We start from the raw sequence: 26,151 nt of genomic DNA, 5'->3' as shown, positions 1-26,151 counted from the left end.
AACGTACAGTACATTGATTAACTACATAATTTAAAGATAGTTACTTCTTGTGGACTTTCAGCATTCCTTAAGAAGAGCATTGATTGAAAACATTTGACATTTCTTACTTAACGAACGTTTAGATTTAGTAGCTGAAGTATCAATTGATTGTTCATTCTCCATTTTTACAAAAGTTGTTCCATATTCCATTGGTGTATGTTTAGTATCTTCGTGTTTCGTCACTGGCATACATTTTAGCGTTCCATACATCATTAGCTCAGATTGCGCATCTTCCAACTGTGTAGTACTTGGAATTCTTGTGCAATACATCGGGTTGCTAGAAGTTCGTGGCACGATGACTGGTCCATTTGATACCGTATGAAGATATCTCACCCATTCGTTGTACGTTCTGTCAGAGACGTCAAACTCCATTCCATTCACTATGATGATGTTTGGTAACAAATTCTTCCATCCATCTCTCAAACGATACTTGTGTCTGCAAACTTGCTCGATGAATACAGATGTAGTCATCCACTCCTCGGTGATATTCATATAGCATATCTCTGGGCAGATTCCTGTCATGGTTTGCAGTATACACTTGAAACAACCAGTATGATCAGGACAACGCAACATAGCTGCCACAATTAGTTCGTTGAAAGACAGAGGCGTCATCATTTTACTGAATATATCAGAAAATAGTACGGAAGACATATTCGAAGTTTAGCAGTTACTCGTAGTGTGTATAATAATTAAATGATAAATTCTAGAAAGTTGCTATGGCTTATATACGAAAATGCCGCTTCTGTCAAAGAACACTGGAGTTAAGAAGAACAATAGAAAATGCCGCAAACAACGCCCTTTTCGCGCGGCATGCCGCCAACCTATTGTTTCGCCGCCGCGGCCGCATTTACTTCAAAGATAAAACCGCACCCAAACAATAGAATCGGATACAATACATTACAATAGTCTCTTAATAAATCTAAATAAATAAAAATTAAATTGGTATTTCATATAAAAATTATCATAAATTGTTTGCTATTACTTCATGCTATTATTACTAACCTTCATTTCTTAGGAATTGTAAAAATTGTCATTGGCATGTGAAGATGTTACGAAATTGATTGAAAGACAAACACCAGATGTTCCCATATGGATCCATCCATCACTAATTCATACTCATCATAGACCAGTCCCTGGTGGCCTACTCACTAATATTTAACATTTAAACAAAATAGGCATAACACGCAAAATTTGAAAAAATAGGACAATCTTTATTGTTGTCTGTAAATAATATATTTCTTCATACATCTGTTTGACTTCGTAGTCGTTGAAATACATGATGAGTCTAATAACTAAATGATCCTTGTGTGATCTTCTTAAGAAACCCCCCTAGTCCGTGACACCGCTACCACTCGTCCACCTCAAAGTGAACCTCTAACCGATCTCTTTCCTTCTGTCTTTGTCGGTTTTCCCACATCCTTAACTTATACCGGATGTCTTGTTCTCGCCTCATGGCCAGTCTATCAAGGCGTCTTTTATTCTGCCTTTCTTCTTCTTCTAGTTTGTACTATTAGAAAAAAGAAGCTTAAATTAGAGACTTTTTATAAATATAAAAAATCCGCTGCCATGTTGACATTCCCCCTTTCTCCCCCTCATCCTCACCAACTCCCTTTCTTATTTCTGTTTTTAATTATTGTCGGTGTGATATTTTATTATTTAGGCCTACCTGGTGGAATTGATTAGCCTGTTTAATTCCTTCCATTAGCGGATTGTTACGATGACGAGAAGGATGATTATTTTGATTGATGGTAGCTCTCTGTCCACACCAGGCCCAAACGATAATTTCAGCTCATTCATGAGTCCGTATCGTGTCGGTGGTCGGTGACGTCGTTGAAGCTGACTGTCTACTGACATTTCTGATGCAAAGCTGAAAAAAAGTAATATTTATCATAATCATAGGCTGATTTTGAAGATGATTTGTGATCATGATAATGATGATGAAGATGATAATAATGATGATGATAATAATGATGATGATAATGATGACGATGATGAACTATTACGGGTGATTTATACCTTTTAATCTGACTGGTTAGAATTTGTGCCTCGGCAATCCAATCATGGTCACCTTTTGAGAAAAAAAGTACGTAATATATAAATAAGTTTTATTCATTTTTAGAAATGAAATTTCTATAAATTTAGGCCAAAATAAACAATATCTTAAATAAAAGGCATCTCATACCTTCTTGGACCATCTTTTCATCGTCGTCTTCTACGCCCGACCCCAAACTGTTCCTGTCGTCAGAGTTATCCTCTGGGATAATGAGCTCATCGTCATTATCAGCAATCAGTTCAGCAATGGGCTGATCGTCGTTGTCAGCAATCAGTTCAGCAATGGGCTCATCGTCGTTGTCAGCAATCAGTTCAGCAATGGGCTGATCTCTATTGAATTCAAAATAAAATAATAATTATAATAAAATAATGGACCAAAATTCAAACATTCTGAATTTTTTTTATTTATTATTTAATGTATGCATGTAAAGTAATATTTAGGCTTACATAACAATCGTTTCTTCCATGTCTTCACATTCGAGCTTATCTACTTCAATGACTTCTGTTTTAAGTTCCGTTTGAATACTGGGAATAAAAATTAAATTATTGATTGTAAAATATTTTAATTTAAGAATCCAATACATACATCTAGACACTATACTAAACAAATGCCAGACATACCTTCCATTGCCATTGACAGCTTCTGTTGTCACTACATCAACTGGTAGTTGTTTATCATCAATAGTGTCTTTGATTGCTGCATGATCGGCGGTAGCATCATTATTATCAAGTCCGACTCTCCTGGACTTCTTCAGTGATCGTCGAAGTTTGGCAAAACGGGATTTAGACTTATTTTTCTCGTCTTTCCCATCCTTAGTACCGGACAGCTTATCATCATCTGTCGTCATGTTCTTACATTCGGTGGCCATTAATACCTGGACATTTGGAGGATCAACACTACTTCCGTCTTGCGAATTAAATTCTTCGCGATTATCCGCAACGAATTCCTCAACTGAGTTGCGTTGACATAAGGTCAAAGGATTACCCATTTGTAATTAATATAGAAAAAATACGAGATATGAAAATAATACAACTTTCCTGAAAGGTTTCCAATAGTTTTCTGAGCGTTTCTGTTATGATTCGTTGATATGGCAATTGCGTTCTGTATCGTAGTAACATCGAAGCGCGTACAAGGCGTCCATGCCAACAACGCGCAACCGCTACGTGTGACGCCGCCGCCCGCTACGTGTGACCATCAGAGAGGTGTAATAATTTTTTTTTTTCATCCGCATCCAACAGCGAGTAACTCGCCAATTACAAGATGGACAAATAAACTATTTTATAATTTAACGTGCTTATAAACTACTCATTTGAGGCTTAGGGAGTTGAAAGAGTCCGTGAGTTACAACCCTGGTACTAGGTCAAGATTGAACCCTGGACCTTGGGATTGGAAGGAAAGTACATTGACCACCAAGCACTACAATCATAATATACTTCAAAATAATCTAGATTTTGAGGTATATTGTTATTTCATAGTTTTCATTGATTTTGAATAAATATCATATGTGAGTTGAATACAAAACGTTCATATCTATAATTTTTATATTTAAAAATCTTTTGGATTATTATTAAATCCGTGGGTTTTTTTCCTCTGTGTTAAGCACGACATTTAAAGTAGTATGTACTGTCTATGACCATAGACCATGTATGATAAGTGTATTTTGTCACTGAATCTAAAAATCAACTTCACCAAGAATTCATATGCTTTACATCGTCCACAAACGAACCTGGATGTTTCATGGTATCTCAGTCGTTTTGAGAATATACATTTTTGTAAAATGTTTTATAAAATATAATATATCTATTCTGTTTTAGGCTCAATGCTCATACGAATGAGCGCCCGTGTGATTTATTGAACCTTATCTTTTGTTGGACAGAGTGTTTATTTGGTAACTATTGTATTTCTATTGTATGTATCCATTGTCTTGCGCAAAATGGCATGTAAGATTCTGATCCACCCAACATCGGAATGCAAACAATTAATGTACGCCTCATAAAAAATATCCGACATACTGTGGGCCTAGATAACTTTTCGAAAACAAGTTTTCTGGTGTCATGTTCTACAATATAACATCCAAATTTTCATCTTATTAGATTTATCATATTATCCCGTGCGATCTGCTTATTGTGTGAATCTAGAAACAATTTATAAATGGAGTATCGTAAGTTATAAGTTTTGTACATAAAATGAATACACATGTAAAAAACTAATTCATTATTAACTATAAATCATTTTTATTATGGTTGACGGTAATTACAATAATTAACACTAAAAATTTACTTTTACTAAATAACCATTTATTATATATAATGGAAATATCGCAACATGTTTTACATAAAATTAATACAACCAAAAGAATACTATTTCTATGTGTGTTTAAATTTATATTATTTTAAAACATATTATAAGCAATGAAAACATAATAACAAGTAAAATGTATTCAACAACAACTGTTTTTGATTAAATTGTTTTTCATATTTCTTCTGCGTATTATCAATATATCATGGATGATATTATAGGTATATCGTTCTCCATTGGCACATTGTTTTAGATTGTTCTCATGAGTTTGTGCTTGATATTACAACTATCCCTATATTGATATGCTCATTTTCTTTACGTCCAGTATGTACAAGTGTTTGTTCACAGTCTATGTGCGTTCTTACATCAATCCCTGCAATTTCTCAAGGACGTAGTCGACACAATGACTGATCTCTCAGAAGTTTCGTGTAGATAATTCACCCATTCGTTGTAAGTGCTAGCGCAAACGTTAAATTCCATGCCATTCACAACGATCACAAATGGTAGATCACTTTTCCAACCGTCCATTAGATGATAGCGATTCTTTCCAACGTTCTCAGTGAATTCATATTCGTTGAAAATCTCACGAACATCCTGCATGTACGTCAATCGACATGCTACCGAGCAAATTCGACAGATAATGTGAAGAACATCAAGAGAAGAACCAGTGTTATCATGACAATCAAGCAAAGCAGCTACTACGAGTTCATGGAAAGCCAGAGGACATCTTAACTGTACGGTTTTAAGATCTGGAAATATTACACAAGCCATATCTATACGTCGTGTCTCTTAGTGCAGTGAGTTTAAAGTGGTAGGTTGTTGGAATTTCTGAGTTGCTTTATAGACGTTTGCCATTGTTATTAAAAAGGGTTTGTACATTTAAATTTGAATGTACGCGGAATCTATTCACGTTTAAACAATACACTACGGCTCGCCGTGTATATTGTTGTAGGAACGCTGTTTCTTGACCGAAAAAAGGGATAACATTTAAAAAAAAGCGCCACCTGTATTATATTGCTTAAGATCGTTGTTAGCTTTCAATGTAATATTGGTTTCCTTCTAATGCTTAAATATATGTAAGGAGTTGGTTTCTTGAGTTTTAGCGTCATGTTCATAATGATGCGTGTGGCGCAGTGTGTTGGACGTTTGACTACTCTCGCCACATTGCTTCATGTATCCTTAGGCAAGATACTTTACTTTACGTTTGTCCCAGGTGTATAAATTGGAACCCGGTTAGATCAAGACACAACTTTGCGCTGATTACTAGCTGCATTGTGGGAGTATATCTTTCCATACGTGTTTGATCCAAAAAATTGACTGGGGTAAACGCTTAGAGGTTTCACAACATTAGGCACTATACAAATGCAGTATATTATTATTATATGTATAAATACAAATCAAAAACTTCATCTTATAATAACTAACTAATATTGGTTAAGATCGTTGTGACCTTTTGTGCTTAAATTAGAAATATATATGTAAGGAGTTGGTTTATCCATGGAGCTATATATACATTTTATATCTTTGTAAATTGTGATTATTTTTATATTGTTCTATATTTTGTAAAGAATACGTCAGCACTTGTGCTGCCTTTGAATCTTTATATTATATTGAATAAAGATACCAAGATATACATTCAAAGCCATTTCCGGGTACGCGCAGTCTAACATTTTACTAAATTTAGCCCATGTTGCTACGCAATAATAAGTATAGTTAATAGTTAAAATTAATGATTTTATTCTTATGAAAAGATACAACAATTTTATATGCCGCCTGATCCACCAAACACCAACGGCAACATTATTTTACGCCTATCTGATAATATTGAAACTTTTTGAAGCCTTCTGGTAGCCTGGCATGGTGGCAGTGTAATAACACATAAGAAGGGATCCAACCAACAACAATAATACGCCTACTATCTGACTACTGTATATTCACATTTTTAGCGTCATGTTCATATATGATGCGTGTGGCGCAGTGTGTTGGACGTTCGACTACTGATCGTCGTTAGATCGAGGTTCGAATCCAATTCTCGCCGCATTGCTTGTATCATTAGGCAAGACACTTACACTTGTCTCTCCCCACCCAGGTGTATAAATGGGTACCCGGTTAGATCAAGACACATCTTTGCGCCGATTACTAGCTGCATTATGGGAGTATGTTTCCATACGTGTTTGATCCAAAAAATTGACTGGGGTAAACGCTTAGAGGTTTCACAACATTAGGCGCTATACAAATCCAGTATATTATTATTATTATATGTATAAAATACAAATCAAAAACTTCATCTTATAATAACTTAATATTGGTTAAGATCGATGTGGGATTTCTATTTAATATTGGTTTCCTTATAATGTGACCTTTTGTGCTTAAATTAAAAATATATGTAAGGAGTTGGATTATCCATGGAGCTATATATACATTTTATTTCTTTATAAATTGTGCTTATCTTTATTTTGTTCTATATTTTGTAAAGAATACGTCAGCACTTGTGCTGCCTTTGAATCTTTATATTATATTGAATAAAGATACCAAGATATACATTCAAAGCCATTTCCGGGTACGCGCAGTCTAACATTTTACTAAGTGTTGCCCGATTTTGCTACGCGGTAATAAGTAGTTTATAGCTATAGACCTAATTAATAATAATTCATTATTATTGTTACTAATTTTATTCATATAAAAACTTATTTAAATTAAGATACAACATTTTTTTTTATGTTATACATAGCCTAATGATACCACAGTTATTATAGTACTTCGACGATTGAATACAATAAAGTATAACATAACGCGGAGTGTTATTTCGTCGCCTTATGGTAATAAATATAAACACGCATTACTGTAATTATTATCATTAAGAAAAAGGTTGTCTCCAACAAAGCTAGAAGAGAAGTTGAAGTAAAGTGTTTTAAAGTAAAGTTGTCGACTAGTACTGTGATTGCCTATATACGGCAGGGTATGTTTAGTTTAACTTGTTTTATATGAATCATTAACAAGATAATATATTAGTTATAAATAGAAATATCCTCACATCTTAGTTTTAAATAGAGATATCTTATTAGTCTTAAATAGATAGCTTAGTTTTCAAAAGAGATATTTTAGTTATTCGGTTAAAGATGTATTTTCCCTTTGACTAATTCCAAAAAAATAAAAAAAAAGATTTCGAAAAAAAGTGGGTCATTTTGAGGTATCAAAATAGTAACTTTCACCAAAAAGTAATCGAAAAAAAAAAATCATTTAACTGAAATACAGACGTTATTTTGTTCAAACAATAACTTTGACTTCCAGTGAAAGTTTTCGATCAAAACATATCTCATAATGCAACGCGCTTGTTTGGCTACTCTGTATGTATAATCATAACATTTCCTCGCGATCTGTGTGAAAACACCTTCTCAACCGTGACGAGTTGTAAACAATCCTAATTAGCATCATGTATAATGCATACTCGTGGTTACTTTCTTTACTTTCGCTCGCGACGAGTTTCCAGACGAAATGTATCAAATTAATTTACCTGTTAATTACCTGTTGTTTTTGGCTCGAATTTTCGACTTAAAGTGAATAACTTTAATATTACTTTGATATGGCCAATTTAAATTTAGAATATTTTGACCTTACTTTTTTGTGTTTCAAGGGACAATACATATTTAACTAAGATATCTCCTATTTTTGCTACGACCTATACACATTGTTAATTGTTTTCCGTAATTGTGGTGGTAAGTTGTTTTCATGTTCAACAATATATCAAACCATTTGGATTCGTTTTGTTTGTGTGTGTTTATTTTTTATTCATTTACATTTTTTTTTATTTCAATGGTTTTTGATATTTTGAATTTTTTTTGTGGGAGCGTTATCTTTTTTGCTACTTTTGTAATTAATTAAATTGTGGTCTAGTTTTGATTTTTTGCTTTAAGCGGTGATTATTATTTACACATTTCGCGGATTTTCGATCTAGGATGTACTAAACATTGACATCAATGGCCACGGCGTTTTATTCACTGAGCTCGCCTGTCTAAAACTAATGAATAATCGACGCAATAAATTTATTTTCTGAAATATATAATACCTTAAAGATGTATTGTCCCTTTGACCAATTCCAAAAAAATTGTAAAAAAAATATTTCGAAAAAAAGTGGGTCATTTTGAAGTATCACAATAGTTATTAACTTTCACCAAAAATTAGTCAAAAAAAAATCATTTAACTGAAATACAGACGTTTCTTTGTTCAAAAAATAACTTGACGAGTTGTAAACAATCCTAATTAGCATCATGCATAATGCATACTTGTGGTTTGTGTTTACTTTCGCTTGCGACGATTTTCCAGACGAAATGTAATCAAATTAATTACATAAACATGTTGTTTTTTGCTCGAATTTGCGACTTAAAGTGAATAACTTTAATATTACTTTGATATAGCCAATTTAAATTTAGAATATTTTGACCTTCATTTTTTGTGTTTCAAGGGACAATACATCTTTAAAGATGAATTGTTCCCTTGAAAAAATAATTCTTACATTTTTTTAAATGAATATGCCATTTTAATAATAGTTATCCACTTTGACCAAAAATTGGATCTAAAATATTTTATTTACCTGAAAAAAAGGCAATTTAAAGCAAAAAATAGCCAGCTAATGGATTTTTGGTTTAATTTAACTAAACCATTTATTTGGTCATTTTATATGTTTTTTTGTTTTTTTTTTACTTAAGTGATTAACTTTATTAAAACTACAAAATAACCTATTCAAAGCCTAATTTAATTAATCTTCATTTTTCATATTTTTGGGAGACATTAAGAAGAACCAATTAGCAGATCTACAGTTTTTCTTCAAACTATGTTGATTTATTTTTTGTGGACCCAGATAGAAAATAACTAACATTTAACAACATTAATTTTTGGAGTAAGAATGTGTACCAGAATGACAAATACGGAAAATTCACATTCAAATTTTAGATAAGTCATTTAACCTGCTTGTTATTGGCACCGATAAAGTGATGATAACATCTTCATTATATTGCCAGGAAAGTGAATGATGACGTCAATGGTTGTGGTTAGTTTGATGTTAATGTTTATTCAGGCTTTCAAGTTGGGCTATGGTTCGCATAATTTGGAATCTGGTAAGTACGGGGCCAGGTCAACAAGGGTTTTAACAATGAATTGATAGCATTCCCGTACAATGCACATTTTATTGTCATCAGGGAATAAGAAATATCACTCTTCCCTGACATTTTCTCAATCAATAGGCAATCTAATTGGTTAGTGATATAGGTTGATGAAACCACGCTCTCAGTTCCTCTTTTGGGACTGAAATTATCACTAAAATCGTAGCATTTTGGAATCCTCATTGCCGATTTTATGTCTTTTTATACAGGGGTCTTACAACTACTGTTCTAAAAGAAAAACATTTCCTTGCTAAATAGATGTACAAATTAACTTTTGATAACAAGTTTTTGTACAAGTTGATTAACTGTAATTTTAAACATTGCAGTATCGCCAAAACAATAAGGATTTGCTTGAATTATTTTGCTTATTTTTCTTGAATTCCTCTTCTTTAATTTGTCTAAAGGCATGTATCCGACTGATGAAGTTTGTAGTAATCATGAATCTTGTGAAAATGAATGCGATTTTTTTCCAAAAAAAAGAGGCTTGTGCCACTGCGACTCAAACTGTGAACTGTATGGTGATTGCTGTTATGATTACTGGAAAAGTTGCAAGAACAGCAATCTTCCAAATGTTACGCCATCGTTATTGGACCGTACTAGATGCGTGGATGATCACAGAAGCGATAATTTTCTCGTAATTTCAAAGTGTTCACCAGAAACAGTTGATAAAGATCTTCGGTCGAATTGTGAGGAACCAAATCTAGACGATCTTCTACATAAAATTCCTGTTAGTGATGAACATAATTTAGCTTATTTTAATGTGTTTTGTGCCCTTTGCAATGGTGTTTCAAATTCTACTGTAACGGTATGGGAAGTTATCGCAAAATGCAAAATACATCGTTTTCTTTCTGAAATTGATAATAATGCATGTACCTATAAATATAACCCTACCGGTGGTAGCTATAAAAGACGATGTTCTTACAATCCCGGGATTAAACATTGCCCTTCATATTTCCCAGAACAAACTACCGTAAAGCTCTGCAAAAGTTACGAAGCTGCTGTATACGTTAATCATGACAAATACGCGAACAAACATTGTGCGCGTTGTCACGACGTATTGGATTACACATGTAAAAACAGAGATAAGATACCCGGTGTACCTATACTTCCTTACTGGGATGAAATTGTACCAATCAGTATCCTAGTTGACTTTTCTAATGGAGATCTTAGCGTGGAGACTCCAAGAAAAAGAACAATCACTAAAGGAATTGACTGCGGATCAGATCGAGTTTTTAATCCCTTTAAAGAAGTATGTATTAATACCACTTGTGAACAAGGAAAAGTTCTTACAGAGAGCGGATGCATCTACAGAATGGCACCTTTAAAAGAGGTTCCAATGGCAACAACGTCTGAACAACTTTCAGAACTCTTTTGTATGTGTAGTAGTTCGAGTATTGTTGAAGTACGTTACAGAGTTGTTAATGAATCCACGATAAGCAGTTTATTGCTTCAGATGACGTCATTGGTAAAGAAATACAATACATCAACGGTTGATATTCACTATCTTGGTACACTGGACGTTGCATTTGTCATTAAGACATCGGAATGCAATTTTCTTGGTGAAGTTATAATACTAATTCACCAGAATACTGAAGAACTTATGTTAGAAAACGTAACGATGACACAGACTTGCTCAAGTAATGATACATTACCAGACGATAGAGGGTGCATCACGATGGGTTTGGATGTAAACACCATAGATATATTATATCAATCTAAATCGATAGAGGTTACTGATGGACTTGATAATTTCACCATAACAGATTACAGTTACAGAATTAAGATGGCATTTAGTATGAAAAATAAAACAACAATTGGAACAGTAGAGATAACAGACTGCATAACACAAACGCCACATCCTCCATCTTGTCCAGTCGTTGCGTTGAGTACCAACGAATTCCATGTCACAGAAAACAATACTTGGATATATATCGAAACTGGTGTTAAGTTTTCATATGACGAATATATACAAGTTTTAAACGATACCGTTTTTGTTTGTTCATTTCTCTTCCAAAATGGAACTACACCAACAACGACGATTATCTTCATTTACGAAGAAATACTTCAATTTGTCAATTTGGTTGGCGTGTCTTTATCACTCTGTTGTTTATTTCTGACATGCGCACTGAGTTGCATCGGCAAATCTTTGCGCACAAGCTCAAGTAAAATTGTTTTGAACATTTCTATTTCATTATTTCTTGCGCAATTTGGGACCTTATTCGCAGGAACGTTCGTTCGGTATCATTTCATATGTACCATTATTGCATGCCTTCTTCACTATCTCTGGCTCGTCACTTTTATGTGCATGCTCGTGATGTCACTATCTCTTTTCAAATCATTCCATTCATTTAAATCATCAATAAAATTCCGCAAAAGAAAACAACCTATAGCAAAGCATTTACTGTGTTGCTGGATTATTCCTCTTGTCTTCGTCATCATTCTTTTGGTCACACACTTCTTTGATAGCGTACCGATACAGTTTTCATACGGTGACGATACTGTCTGTTGGATTCGTGATGAGTTTGCAGCGTTGATATTTTTTGGTATCCCAAGTGCGACGATATTCGCTGTCAACGCCTGCTCTTTGTTGTCATAGTTTACGGAATTGAAAAATCAAAGAAAAAATCAAGAAAGGTCAGAAAAAGCTCTAAAATAAAAGACGGAATATCGAACGTTATCATTTATGCCAAGGTAAAAATTACTTGTTTTTGAATGATTAAATTTCTGATTTCAACTCAATACTCGAGTCACTATGTTCTGACTCTACCGTATATTATAAGTTTGTGATTCTTTTCCATTTTATTCATATTTATTTATTTATTTTTTCAAATTTTATTTATTTTTAGATATGTTGTATCATGGGCTTGACATGGATCGTCGGATTCCTCACTGCGTTCTTTGATCATCCTGTTTTGTGGTACATCTTCGTCATTTTAAACAGCTTGCAAGGCGTGTTCATTTTTATCTCATTCAGTCTTGCTAAAATGACGACGCTTTTAAATCGGAAACAGGTACTAAAGGCTTCACCAGTCTGAAAAGTTCATAGCCAACTGAAATTGTGTAATTTATAGTAAAAAAACAGAAAATACCAATCTCAGGGGTATATTCGGTTTTAGAGCAGAACTTAGTATTTATTATTGATTATAATATCGTAGTTTACTTAACTGACTGGTCCACATTCTTAGTGACTAGTCATGACCCAATCCCAGGGGTATGTTCTGTTGTTTAGAGCAAAACTTAGTATTTAATATTGAATAAAATACTACATACATGTATTACACTACAGTTCCCCGGATATCGTAGTTTACTTAACTGACTGGCCCACATTCTTAGTGACTAGTCATGACCCAATCCCAGGGGTATGTTCTGTTTAGAGCAAAACTTAGTATTTAATATTGAATAAAATACTACATACATGTATTACACTACAGTTCCCCGGATATCGTAGTTTACTTAACTGACTGGCCCACATTCTTGGTGACTAGTCATGACCCAATCTCAGGGGTAAATTATGTTCAAAGCAAAACTTTAGTATTTATTATTATTATAGTATAGAAATGTGACTGGTCAATGCATACCAGTTTATGGTCTTTTCAAACTGTTTTTCGTTGGAAGTATACATTGTTAGGCTATAGTTAAATAGTATGCACCATTATATTGATGGTGATCAATATACTAGTATAACGACTAGTGAATATATTATTTATATGTAGTTTCACAGTGCCATCTCTATTAATTACTCTGTTAAGTCGACTGTCACTGATGCTTTTTTCGAAAGGGATGGGTGTGTTTCTAAATTGTTTTAAATGAATAAATATTAACATAGGCCTTAGACAAATAGAAGCAACTTGTACAGTATTACAAGATAATGTAGTCTTTGATCCACTCTCCACTCAACTTTGACCTTATACACTAACACATGCAGTTTGTAAGCTCCTCCCATTTACGCATACTTATTAAAAATGGTGTTTAAATTCGATATGCATAGACAATTGAGTTTGTTTAAAAAGGGGTCGGAGGTCACAGTTCAATAAACCTTTGTTTTTGTAATCTGTAAATAGCAACATTTTAAGCTTCCACAAAGAGAGGTTATTCTATAAATTTGGTGGATTTTTTTCATATCTGCTAAACCTGGAGATAATTATTTTCAAAATATTTTTAAAGTATTAATAATTATTTTTACTTGATAGTCTTTTTAAAATAAGTTATCCAATGTGTGTAGTATAACATAATGCATAAATGTGCATAGTTTAATGTTGTTACATTGTATTCATATTGTGTCTAAAAACTATTTCATATTTTGTATATTATTGAGTTTAAATACATTTTGGGAAATGATAATCTGAAAAAAAGTTTTGTTGCAATTTAGAAGAGGAAAATGTTTTTATATTGATAAATCGATCTGGTGTTTTTTTTAAATTATTTACCCCACCTATGTTGGCAGAACCTAGGTTGGTTCTGATATAGGTTACTACATGTACAATGTAGTTCCGTTGATAATGTATATTATTTGAAATATAAATATGTAAAAATGGACAAAAAAAAATGTTTGTTTCTTAAATTTATTTATTGGTATTTAACCTGACAAAGCAAGAGCGACGAACACTAAAGGAACACAACTTTCGTGGTCATATGTTTATAAGAAGACAACAGAACAACATGATTCAAGTTTTGAATGTTTTATTTATACACTTTGAATATTTACATAATTACAATAAATATATATATATTCGGTTTATACAACGTACAGTACATTGATTAACTACATAATTTAAAGATAGTTACTTCTTGTGGACTTTCAGCATTCCTTAAGAAGAGCATTGATTGAAAACATTTGACATTTCTTACTTAACGAACGTTTAGATTTAGTAGCTGAAGTATCAATTGATTGTTCATTCTCCATTTTTACAAAAGTTGTTCCATATTCCATTGGTGTATGTTTAGTATCTTCGTGTTTCGTCACTGGCATACATTTTAGCGTTCCATACATCATTGGCTCAGATTGCGCATCTTCCAACTGTGTAGTACTTGGAATTCTTGTGCAATACATCGGGTTGCTAGAAGTTCGTGGCACGATGACTGGTCCATTTGATACCGTATGAAGATATCTCACCCATTCGTTGTACGTTCTGTCAGAGACGTCAAACTCCATTCCATTCACTATGATGATGTTTGGTAACAAATTCTTCCATCCATCTCTCAAACGATACTTGTGTCTGCAAACTTGCTCGATGAATACAGATGTAGTCATCCACTCCTCGGTGATATTCATATAGCATATCTCTGGGCAGATTCCTGTCATGGTTTGCAGTATACACTTGAAACAACCAGTATGATCAGGACAACGCAACATAGCTGCCACAATTAGTTCGTTGAAAGACAGAGGCGTCATCATTTTACTGAATATATCAGAAAATAGTACGGAAGACATATTCGAAGTTTAGCAGTTACTCGTAGTGTGTATAATAATTAAATGATAAATTCTAGAAAGTTGCTATGGCTTATATACGAAAATGCCGCTTCTGTCAAAGAACACTGGAGTTAAGAAGAACAATAGAAAATGCCGCAAACAACGCCCTTTTCGCGCGGCATGCCGCCAACCTATTGTTTCGCCGCCGCGGCCGCATTTACTTCAAAGATAAAACCGCACCCAAACAATAGAATCGGATACAATACATTACAATAGTCTCTTAATAAATCTAAATAAATAAAAATTAAATTGGTATTTCATATAAAAATTATCATAAATTGTTTGCTATTACTTCATGCTATTATTACTAACCTTCATTTCTTAGGAATTGTAAAAATTGTCATTGGCATGTGAAGATGTTACGAAATTGATTGAAAGACAAACACCAGATGTTCCCATATGGATCCATCCATCACTAATTCATACTCATCATAGACCAGTCCCTGGTGATGACGATGATGAACTATTACGGGTGATTTATACCTTTTAATCTGACTGGTTAGAATTTGTGCCTCGGCAATCCAATCATGGTCACCTTTTGAGAAAAAAAGTACGTAATATATAAATAAGTTTTATTCATTTTTAGAAATGAAATTTCTATAAATTTAGGCCAAAATAAACAATATCTTAAATAAAAGGCATCTCATACCTTCTTGGACCATCTTTTCATCGTCGTCTTCTACGCCCGACCCCAAACTGTTCCTGTCGTCAGAGTTATCCTCTGGGATAATGAGCTCATCGTCATTATCAGCAATCAGTTCAGCAATGGGCTGATCGTCGTTGTCAGCAATCAGTTCAGCAATGGGCTCATCGTCGTTGTCAGCAATCAGTTCAGCAATGGGCTGATCTCTATTGAATTCAAAATAAAATAATAATTATAATAAAATAATGGACCAAAATTCAAACATTCTGAATTTTTTTTATTTATTATTTAATGTATGCATGTAAAGTAATATTTAGGCTTACATAACAATCGTTTCTTCCATGTCTTCACATTCGAGCTTATCTACTTCAATGACTTCTGTTTTAAGTTCCGTTTGAATACTGGGAATAAAAATTAAATTATTGATTGTAAAATATTTTAATTTAAGAATCCAATACATACATCTAGACACTATACTAAACAAATGCCAGACATACCTTCCATTGCCATTGACAGCTTCTGTTGTCACTACATCAACTGGTAGTTGTTTATCATCAATAGTGTCTTTGATTGCTGCATGATCGGCGGTAGCATCATTATTATCAAGTCCGACTCTCCTGGACTTCTTCAGTGATCGTCGAAGTTTGGCAAAACGGGATTTAGACTTATTTTTCTCGTCTTTCCCATCCTTAGTACCGGACAGCTTATCATCATCTGTCGTCATGTTCTTACATTCGGTGGCCATTAATACCTGGACATTTGGAGGATCAACACTACTTCCGTCTTGCGAATTAAATTCTTCGCGATTATCCGCAACGAATTCCTCAACTGAGTTGCGTTGACATAAGGTCAAAGGATTACCCATTTGTAATTAATATAGAAAAAATACGAGATATGAAAATAATACAACTTTCCTGAAAGGTTTCCAATAGTTTTCTGAGCGTTTCTGTTATGATTCGTTGATATGGCAATTGCGTTCTGTATCGTAGTAACATCGAAGCGCGTACAAGGCGTCCATGCCAACAACGCGCAACCACTACGTGTGACGCCGCCGCCCGCTACGTGTGACCATCAGAGAGGTGTAATAATATTTTTTTTTATACGCATCCAACAGCGAGTAACTCGCCAATTACAAGATGGACAAATAAACTATTTTATAATTTAACGTGCTTATAAACTACTCATTTGAGGCTTAGGGAGTTGAAAGAGTCCGTGAGTTACAACCCTGGTACTAGGTCAAGATTGAACCCTGGAATTTGGGATTGGAAGGAAAGTACATTGACCACCAAGCACTACAATCATAATATACTTCAAAATAATCTAGATTTTGAGGTATATTGTTATTTCATAGTTTTCATTGATTTTGAATAAATATCATATGTGAGTTGAATACAAAACGTTCATATCTATAATTTTTATATTTAAAAATCTTTTGGATTATTATTAAATCCGTGGATTTTTTTCCTCTGTGTTAAGCACAACATTTAAATTAGTATGTACTGTCTATGACCATAGACCATGTATGATAAGTGTATTTTGTCACTGAATCTAAAAATCAACTTTACCAAGAATTCATATGCTTTACATCGTCCACAAACGAACCTGGATGTTTCATGGTATCTCAGTCGTTTTGAGAATATACATTTTTGTAAAATGTTTTATAAAATATAATATATCTATTCTGTTTTAGGCTCAATGCTCATACGAATGAGCGCCCGTGATTTATTGAACCTTATCTTTTGTTGGACAGAGTGTTTATTTGGTAACTATTGTATTTCTATTGTATGTATCCATTGTCTTGCGCAAAATGGCATGTAAGATTCTGATCCACCCAACATCGGAATGCAAACAATTAATGTACGCCTCATAAAAAATATCCGACATACTGTGGGCCTAGATAACTTTTCGAAAACAAGTTTTCTGGTGTCATGTTCTACAATATAACATCCAACATTTCATCTTATTAGATTTATCATATTATCCCGTTTGAGCCTTATTGTGTGCATTTAGAAATTTTTTTTTATTATAACTGGATTATCGTAAGTTATAAGTTTTATACATACAATTAATACACAGGTAAAAAACAAACTATTTCATTATTAACTATAAATCATTTTTATTATGGTTGACGATAATTACAATAATTGACACTAAAAATGTACTTTTACTAATAACCATTTGTTAAATATAATGGAAATGCCGCAACATGTTTTACATAAAATTAACACAACCAAAATAATTCTATTTCTATGTGTGTTTATATGTATATTATTTTAAAACATATTATAGGTCCAATGATAACATATAACAATTAAAATGTACTCATCAACAACTGTTTTTGTTTATATATTTCTTCGACGTATTATTAGTATATCATGGATATATTATAGGTACATATTGCCATGTTGTTTTAGATTGTTCTCATGAGTTTGTGCTTGATATTTGAACTATCCCTATATTGTATCCTCATTTTCTTTACGTCCAGTATGTACAAGTGTTTGTTCACAGTATATGTGGTGCGTTCTTGCATCAATCCCTGCAATTTCTCAAGGACGTAGTCGACACAATGACTGATCTCTCAGATGTTTCGTGTAGATAATTCACCCATTCGTTGTAAGTGCTGGCGCAAACGTTAAATTCCATGCCATTCACAACGATCACAAATGGTAGATCACTTTTCCAACCGTCCATCAGATGATAGCGATTCTTTCCAACGTTCTCAATGAATTCATATTCGTTAAAAATCTCACGAACATCCTGCATGTACGTCAATCGACATGCTACCGAGCAAATTCGACAGATAATGTGAAGAACATCAAGAGAAGAACCAGTGTTATCTGGACAATCAAGTAAAGCGGCTACTACGAGTTCATGGAAAGCCAGAGGACATCTTAACTGTACGGTTTTAAGATCTGGAAATATTACACAAGCCATATCTATACGTCGTGTCTCTTAGTGCAGTGAGTTTAAAGTGGTAGGTTGATGGAATTTCTGAGTTGCTTTATAGACGCTTGCCATTGTTATTAAAAGGGTTTGTACATTTAAATTTGAATGTACGCGGAATCTATTCACGTTTAAACAATACACCACGGCTCGCCGTGTATATTGTTGCATGAACGCTGTTTCTATACTCAGCAGCAGAAAAAAAACATTAAAACAAAGCGCCACGTGTATTATGTCCTTTATGATGCCGCCTTGTAGCTATTGTAACTTGCGCAAAATGGTACGTAGGAAAGGTATCCGCCCAACAATATGCCAACATTAATATACGCCTATATGACTATTATATTGAAGCTTTGTGATACCGTCTGGTAGCCATTGTAACTTGTGCAAAATGGCACATGGGTTCCACCCAAAACCAATGATAGGCTATGGGCCTATCTGACTATTAAAACTTTTCGAACGCCATTTCTTGAATTTTCTGTCGTCATGTCCATGTAATAAATAAAAACAAATCTAACGATTCCATTTTATACTAACTTAATAATGGTTTAATAGTTAAGATATTGTCGTTAGCTTTCCATTTAGTATTGATTTCCTTCCGGTGTGACAGTGACCTTTCGTGCTTAAATAGGAAATATATAATAATCGATAGAATGGTACCGAACATATCGGAAATAATATTTCGTCACGAACTGAATTGTTCCTATTCCTTTTTTTTCTATTATTTTTACGTGCATAGCTTGTAGTTATTTACTGACAACGTTCGCTAACAGACAGCCGATCATCACCACCACGTGTAGCCTATAAGGTGAGTAAATACTATATTAATATTATTAATTAATTATCTTTATTTTGGAGAAATTAAGAAATTTTAATCAATAAGAAAAGGATTTATATTAGAAGATAAACCCACTGAAACAACATATATTCTAAAACGAATGTATTCCCGGCGCAATAAAATAATTTTCTGAAATATTTTTTAAAAATTAACGTACACATCAATTATCCATATACAGTATGTTGTTTCTTCATCCCGTTAATTGTATTTAATATGTGAACCCCAGATAGATTTTGGAGAATTTTACAACAATTATTTAGCCTTATTTATAAAGGGTGACCCTAAACAGCGTATGCTGGCAATGAAAGGCTCTCATGATGAGTTATGTGCGACAGTGGCTGTGTGTATACTACTATGTATTACCCCCTACTCGTCTCGAAAGATGTACTAGGTTCTTTAAAGTATACTGGAGCTAGTAGATGTGTACACTGGACCTACGGTGTATAGTCCTTATCCGAGAAGACTCGTTCTACCACCAGAACTATGGAGCGAGTGAGGTAGCTCGAACCCTTGCCGATGTCATGGCTAGGTATAATTACGGTTCCATTTGTGTCAAGAGATGACAAATACGGGAACATTCAAATTTTAGATAAGCTCATTTAACTTGCTTGTTATTGGCACCGATAAAGTGATGATAACATCTTCATTATATTGTCAGGAAAGTGAATGATGACGTCAATGGTTGTGGTTAGTTTGACGTTAATGTTTATTCAGGCTCTCAAGTTGGGCTATGGTTCCGATCTGCATAATGCGGAATCTGGTTCTGGTAAGTACGGGGCGAGGTCAACAAGGGTTTTAACAATTGATTTCATTCCCGTACAATATTGCACATCGTAATGTTATTATAAGGGAATGTGACATTTTTCAATGATAGTTATACATTTACTCTATTATAAAAATATAGAATACTTTTGGTACTACACCAGAATATAGATGGTCACATGTTTGAGAAACCATTCCCTCAGCTCCTTTTTAGGACTAAAATTGTCATTGAAATTATAGACTTATGAAACCCACATTTGTTTCATTTATGTGTTTGTACATGTTACACGATTGTGTTTTGTGTACATGGTTTGTACAACTACTAAAATGTTGTGTTAAGATCCATGTAATTGTTAAATAAAATACGTAAACATTAACTTTTAATAACCTGAAAATGTACTTTCTTTAAAAATGTTAAACGCATGTGTTCTAAACCTTAACACAAACTTAAACATTCAAGTTCTCTAAACTCAAACGCAGCTAAAATGATAAGATTAACAAACATCATTCTTGAATGAACTGCTTTATAGTTATTGGTTATTTTCTTGAATTTCTTTTCTTTTATTTTTTTCTAAAGGCATGCATCTGACTGATGAAGTCTGTCGTAACCATGAATCTTGTCAAGATAAATGTGGTTCTACTCCAAACAAACGAGGCTTGTGCCACTGCGACTCAAACTGCGAACTGTATGGCGATTGCTGTTATGATTACTGGCAAAGTTGCAAGAACAGCAATCTTCCAAATGTCACTACGTCATCGCTATTGGACCGTACTAGATGCGTGGATGATCACAGCAGCGATAGTTTTCTCGTAATTTCAAAGTGTTCACCAGAAACAGATGATAAAGATCTTCTGTCGAATTGCGAGGAACCAAATCTAGTCGATCTTCTATTTACGATTCCTGTTAGTGATGAACATAATTTAGCTTATTTAAATGTGTTTTGTGCCCTTTGTAATGGTGTTTCCATTTTTAACGTTACGGCATGGCAGATAACCGCAAATTGCAGAAATAATATAGAAACATCTTTTTCTCATGTAGACCAATCAACACACAGTATTCTTTCCCAAATTGATGATACTGAATGTACCTATGAATATAACCCTACCGGTGGTAGCTATAAAAGACGATGTTCTTACAATCCCGAAATTAAACATTGCCCTCCATTTTTTCCAGAACAAAATACCGTAAATCTTTGCAAAAGTTACGCCGCTGCTGTATACGTAAATTATGACAAATACGCGAACCCACATTGTGCGCGTTGCCACGACGAAACGGATTACATGTGTCCAGTCGACGAAAATGTTCCACGTCAAAAAGTAGACATGCCTGAGGGTAGTGGACATTTGACATCTATATCTATGGAAGAAACTATGACAGATTTTATAATGATATCATCATCATTTTCACCTGAAATCTCGGGCAGAATTGTACCAATCAGTATCCTAATTGACTTTTCTAGTGGAGATCTTAGTGTGGAGACGCCAACAAAGAGAACAACCACTAAAGGAATTGACTGCGGATCTGGTCGAGTTTTTAATCCCTTTAAAGAAGTATGTATTAATACCATTTGTGAACAAGGAAAAGTTCTTACAGAGAGCGGATGTATCTACAGAATGGCACCTTTGAAAGAGGTCCCAATGGCAACAGCGCCTGAACAACTTTCAGAACTCTTTTGTATGTGTAGTAGTTCGAGTATTGTTGAAGTACGTTACAGAGTTTTTAATGAATCCACGAAAAGCAGTTTGTTGCTTCAGATGACGTCATTGGTAAAGAAATACAATACATCAACGGTTGATATTAACTATCTTGGTACACTGGACGTTGCATTTGTCATTAAGACATCAGAATGCAATCTTCTTGGTGAAGTTATAATAATGATTCACCAGAATACGGAAGAACTTATGTTAGAAAACGTAACGATGACACAGACTTGCTCAAGTAATGATACATTACCAGACGATAGAGGGTGCATCACGAAGGGTTTGGACGTAAACACCATAGATATATTATATCAAACTGAATCGATAGAAGTTACTGATGGACTTGATAATTTCACCATAACAGATTACAGTTACAGAATTAAGATGGCATTTAGTATGAAAAATAAAACAACAAGTGGAAAAGTAGAGATAACAGACTGCATAACACAAATTCCACATCCTCCATCTTGTCCAGTCATTGCTTTGAGTACTAACGAATTCCATATCACAGAAAATAATACTTGGATATATATCGAAACTGGTAATAAGTTTTCATATGACGAATTTATACAAGTTTCAAACGATACCATTTTTGTTTGTTCATTTTTCTTCCAAAATGGAACTGCACCAACAACGACGATTATCTTCATTTACGAAGAAACACTTCAAATAATCAACTTGGTTGGCGTGTCTTTATCACTCTGTTGTTTATTTCTGACATGCACATTGAGTTGCATCGGCAAATCGTTGCGCACAAACTCAAGTAAAATTGTTTTGAATATTTCTATTTCATTATTTCTTGCGCAATTTGGGACCTTATTCGCAGGAACGTTCGTTCGGCGTCATCTCGTATGTACCATTATTGCATGCCTTCTTCACTATCTATGGCTTGTCTCTTTTATGTGCATGTTCGTGATGTCACTATCTCTTTTTAAATCATTCCATTCATTTAAATCATCGATAAAATCCCGCAAAAGAAAACAACCTATAACAATGCATTTGCTGTGTTGTTGGATTATCCCTCTTGTCTTCGTCATCATTCTTTTGATCATACACTTCTTTGATAGCGTACCAATACAGTTTTCATACGGTGACGATACTGTCTGTTGGATTCGTGATGAGCTTGCAGCGTTGATATTTTTTGGTATCCCAAGTGCGACGATATTCGCTGTCAACGCCTTGCTCTTTGTTGTCATAGTTTACGGAATTGGAAAATCGAAGAAAAAATCAAGAAAGATCAGAAAAAGCTCTAAAATAAGAGATGGAATATCGAACGTTATCATTTATGCCAAGGTAAAAAATTACTTTTTGAATTATCAAATTTCTTATTCAACTCAATACTTTTTTTTACTATTGTTCTGACACTATTTAAAAGCGCCACCTCTTGATATATTGTAAGTTATGTTTATAATTCTTCTCCATTGTATTCATTATTAGATATGTTGTATCATGGGCTTGACATGGATTGTCGGATGTCTCACTTCGGTCTTTGATCATCCTGTTTTGTGGTACATCTTCGTCATTTTAAACAGCTTGCAAGGCGTGTTCATTTTTATCTCATTCAGTCTTGCTAAAATGACGACGCTTTTAAATCGGAAACAGGTACTAAAGACTTCACCAATCCGAACAGTTTGTACCCAACCGAAATCGTGTAATTTATAGTGAAAAACAGAAATACTGTATTACTATTCTATTGACGATTAACATTAATTGTAGGCCTAAATCACACAAGCCAGCATATATATTTTTTTCTAGTATAGGGCTTCATTAATGTCAAATTGGAACTTATTATATTATGGATGCACAGTAGTACAAATTAATATGGAAGGCTACTAACGCCAAAATGGCAATATTCCAAACGCATGGGTACGTCAAGTTTTTCCTAGTGATGAGGCCCCCTGTTCTTTTGTTTTTTAAAAATAGCCTACTGTTTTAAAAAATATATTGTAAATTCTAATATAGAAATGTTGTAAATATATATTTTGCCGATAATATTGTAAATATACACATTATGGTTTTGATAGATTCTAATAGTCAAATAAATAATATAATAAATTTGAAAATATTGTGATTCTGTTTCATTAAGCTCTGTCTACACTATCATATTATATCTATATATCCTATACTATAACTTTGACAAAGTGTGTGAAGTGTACCGTGTCGTTGGTGCAGTGCGCCACCTCTGAGTTTAATTCCCAATGCCCTGCAATATATAATTTCCTACATGATACAATTAAAACTTTAAAGTTTATATTTTAAGCATGAAGCTCCATCAATTTTGAAAATGGAACAAAAAAATGGGCTTAGTTTGAGGTTAACATTTAACAAAAAGCAAACATTTCAGTTTTTTGTGAATAAACATGACTTGATACATATATAATAAGTGTACGGTGATGGGCCATGATAAACAGATCGTAATGTTTTGCACACCTTCATGTCACTGTGGCAACGCCCACCTGCAGTGGACAGAAACAATCTAATTATTACGAACAGCATTCATAATGTATTCTTTTACTGTAGGTCATCATTCTTTTGTAATGAAAACACCATTCAACCAATCCACTCTTCCGTGAAAACTACTGCCAATTTCAATCGACCAACGTGACGTCACGCTTCGTAGCAGAATAATATTCGCTCGGCATCAGACATCGGTGATTATTTTGACACTACAATCGGATCGAATTATTTGATATTGAACGAACGAATGATGCGTACAACGCGACTAGCCTACTGACTTGACGGATCTAAAGCTAGCTCGGCTACTACCAGAAGCCAGGCTAGCGATTGAAATCCTGTTGACATATAAATGTTGAAAGTCAAAGTTGACATAATTTATGGTATTCGGAAGGCCCAGAAAGAGAGATAGTACATAGAGTAGGCGGTATGCGCAACAAGCGATTCCAGGATATGATCTAATCTGAAACCGGTTCGTATGCTTCAATTATGTAAATATTTTGCTTTTACGTTCCTCGGTAAGGTATTGATAGATTATTTATTGTTTTGGATTTCAGTAGTAGCCTATTATTGAGTGACCACCTGATGACAAGTACGGAATCAGTGTTGCGGCACATTTCGGTGGTATAACGAAAACATAATTATGTTTTCACCACTTTATGTTGGTCTTTATCTCTTTAAATCGTACGTCACCGGTGAAGATGGTGACACTCAAGAGGACGCCACTGGTGGGGAAGAGAGTGAACGTCACCCAGGGGAATTAGACAGGTAACTTTCGTATTCTTGTTATCCACAATTACTATAAGTATTTAAAATGTTGTTTTGTTGACGTCATGCTTGAATGATCAGTCAATAAACACAAGAGGTCACCATATAATGATAAAAACCAGGGAACCGTGGGGTTACACCATAGTAGAATTTAGAATCTGACTCAAATCCGTATCAACATTTGTTTGTTACGTTGCGTTCTTGTTGCTTTTAAATTTCCGTAAAGTGTCACTGTTCTTTTCCTCTCATTAGGCCTACATAACATAATAATATCCTGGATTTATATAACGCCTAATGTTGTTGCGCTGAATAATGATTACCCCAGTCATTTTGGATCAAACACGTATGGAAACATACTTCCATAATGCAGCTAGTAATCAGCGAAGCGGGTTCTGTCATGATCTAACCGGTTTCCCATTTATACATAGTCAAATGGTATACGATGGATTAACCAATATGGTCCTGTGAACCATGCATGGTAGGCCTATATGTATGTTAATCATGCAGACATATATCGTGACACGCTGTACCCTTATATTTAAGCTTAAACTTCATTTATCACCAATAAATAGCTGTTTTTAAAATGTATTTACTTATAAGAATATACTGGTATATGACAGTTTAAAGTGGTAGTGTGAACATGAGATAATGTAATAACAACTTATTTCTGTCTCCATGGCATCCCATTGTTACGGGTCTGTTGAAAATTACAAAATATATACGAATCTTTAGTACGTCAAAATCACAAAGTGAAATTTTCAATGAATGACCTATTCTAGAGGCCCTAGCCTGTGAAGAAGACCACCAAATAGATAGCCAGCATGAAAATACGTTAATGAGAGGGCTTCATAATTAATGTTGTTAATTAGTCAAGTGAACAAAGTTAGGTCTGGTATCTATGATCATGGAGAATGTACTGTTATATATGTAATAATACGACGAATGGAATTGCAAAATATCTACAAATCATATAGGCCTAGTACCTCAAAAAAGTGAAATTCTTAATTATTGACCTATTCTAGA

At 34.0% G+C, this 26,151-nt stretch overlaps 5 protein-coding genes across 7 annotated transcripts in view; 3 read left to right on the top strand and 2 right to left on the bottom strand.

Moving 5' to 3' along the window:
• Nucleotides 1-1,384: 1,384 nt before the first annotated feature.
• Nucleotides 1,385-3,138, bottom strand: LOC144843252 (uncharacterized). Its single transcript, XM_078700047.1, has 6 exons — nt 2,713-3,138; nt 2,539-2,616; nt 2,222-2,421; nt 2,056-2,107; nt 1,756-1,906; nt 1,385-1,546 (listed from the first exon to the last, which is right to left on the bottom strand). The coding sequence occupies exons 1-6, from the start codon at nt 3,078-3,080 to the stop codon at nt 1,385-1,387; spliced, it is 1,011 nt and encodes a 336-aa protein (XP_078556173.1). The 5' UTR covers nt 3,081-3,138.
• Nucleotides 3,139-9,955: 6,817 nt separating this feature from the next.
• On the top strand, nt 9,956-12,584 carry LOC144843251 (uncharacterized). The gene is made up of 3 exons (XM_078700046.1): nt 9,956-12,118; nt 12,169-12,240; nt 12,396-12,584. Exons 1-3 carry the CDS (start codon nt 9,956-9,958, stop codon nt 12,582-12,584), a joined length of 2,424 nt encoding a protein of 807 aa, XP_078556172.1.
• A 1,763-nt stretch (nt 12,585-14,347) lies between these two features.
• On the bottom strand, nt 14,348-16,585 carry LOC144843250 (uncharacterized). Its single transcript, XM_078700044.1, has 5 exons — nt 16,160-16,585; nt 15,986-16,063; nt 15,669-15,868; nt 15,503-15,554; nt 14,348-14,948 (listed from the first exon to the last, which is right to left on the bottom strand). The coding sequence occupies exons 1-5, from the start codon at nt 16,525-16,527 to the stop codon at nt 14,348-14,350; spliced, it is 1,299 nt and encodes a 432-aa protein (XP_078556170.1). The 5' UTR covers nt 16,528-16,585.
• A 4,783-nt stretch (nt 16,586-21,368) lies between these two features.
• On the top strand, nt 21,369-23,580 carry LOC144842135 (uncharacterized). The gene is made up of 2 exons (XM_078698517.1): nt 21,369-23,199; nt 23,344-23,580. The coding sequence occupies exons 1-2, from the start codon at nt 21,487-21,489 to the stop codon at nt 23,566-23,568; spliced, it is 1,938 nt and encodes a 645-aa protein (XP_078554643.1). The 5' UTR covers nt 21,369-21,486; the 3' UTR covers nt 23,569-23,580.
• A 994-nt stretch (nt 23,581-24,574) lies between these two features.
• Nucleotides 24,575-26,151, top strand: part of LOC144843180 (uncharacterized) — a 79,033-nt gene continuing 77,456 nt past the window's right edge. For all 3 annotated transcript variants that reach the window (XR_013612236.1, XR_013612237.1, XM_078699948.1), the window contains exons 1-2: nt 24,575-24,832; nt 24,918-25,128. Coding sequence is in view for 1 of the 3 variants with exons in the window: in XM_078699948.1 (XP_078556074.1) it covers nt 25,004-25,128 (125 nt within the window). In the remaining 2 variants the exon portion in view is untranslated. The remainder of the gene's footprint in view (nt 24,833-24,917; nt 25,129-26,151) is intronic.

The sequence above is a fragment of the Antedon bifida genome, chromosome 5 (genome assembly GCF_963402885.1).
Source record: "Antedon bifida chromosome 5, ecAntBifi1.1, whole genome shotgun sequence".
NCBI classification, from domain to species: Eukaryota; Metazoa; Echinodermata; class Crinoidea; order Comatulida; family Antedonidae; genus Antedon; species Antedon bifida.
This window is presented reverse-complemented; position numbering and strand designations above follow the sequence as displayed.

Bases quoted from the DNA above. Each gene is read 5' to 3' on its own strand.
- LOC144843250 (XM_078700044.1), bottom strand. From the start codon at position 16,527: ATGGGTAATCCTTTGACCTTATGTCAACGCAACTCAGTTGAGGAATTC. The intron at 16,064-16,159 runs GTATGTCTGGCA...TTTTATTCCCAG, and splicing joins GCTGTCAATGGCAATGGAAG to TATTCAAACGGAACTTAAAA. The intron at 15,555-15,668 runs GTATGAGATGCC...TTTTCTCAAAAG, and splicing joins TGAAAAGATGGTCCAAGAAG to GTGACCATGATTGGATTGCC.
- LOC144843252 (XM_078700047.1), bottom strand. From the start codon at position 3,080: ATGGGTAATCCTTTGACCTTATGTCAACGCAACTCAGTTGAGGAATTC. The intron at 2,108-2,221 runs GTATGAGATGCC...TTTTCTCAAAAG, and splicing joins TGAAAAGATGGTCCAAGAAG to GTGACCATGATTGGATTGCC. The intron at 1,907-2,055 runs GTATAAATCACC...ACTTTTTTTCAG, and splicing joins CTAACCAGTCAGATTAAAAG to CTTTGCATCAGAAATGTCAG.
- LOC144842135 (XM_078698517.1), top strand. From the start codon at position 21,487: ATGTGTCCAGTCGACGAAAATGTTCCACGTCAAAAAGTAGACATGCCT. The intron at 23,200-23,343 runs GTAAAAAATTAC...ATTCATTATTAG, and splicing joins ACGTTATCATTTATGCCAAG to ATATGTTGTATCATGGGCTT.
- LOC144843251 (XM_078700046.1), top strand. From the start codon at position 9,956: ATGTATCCGACTGATGAAGTTTGTAGTAATCATGAATCTTGTGAAAAT. The intron at 12,119-12,168 runs GTCAACGCCTGC...GAAAAATCAAAG, and splicing joins CAAGTGCGACGATATTCGCT to AAAAAATCAAGAAAGGTCAG. The intron at 12,241-12,395 runs GTAAAAATTACT...ATTTATTTTTAG, and splicing joins ACGTTATCATTTATGCCAAG to ATATGTTGTATCATGGGCTT.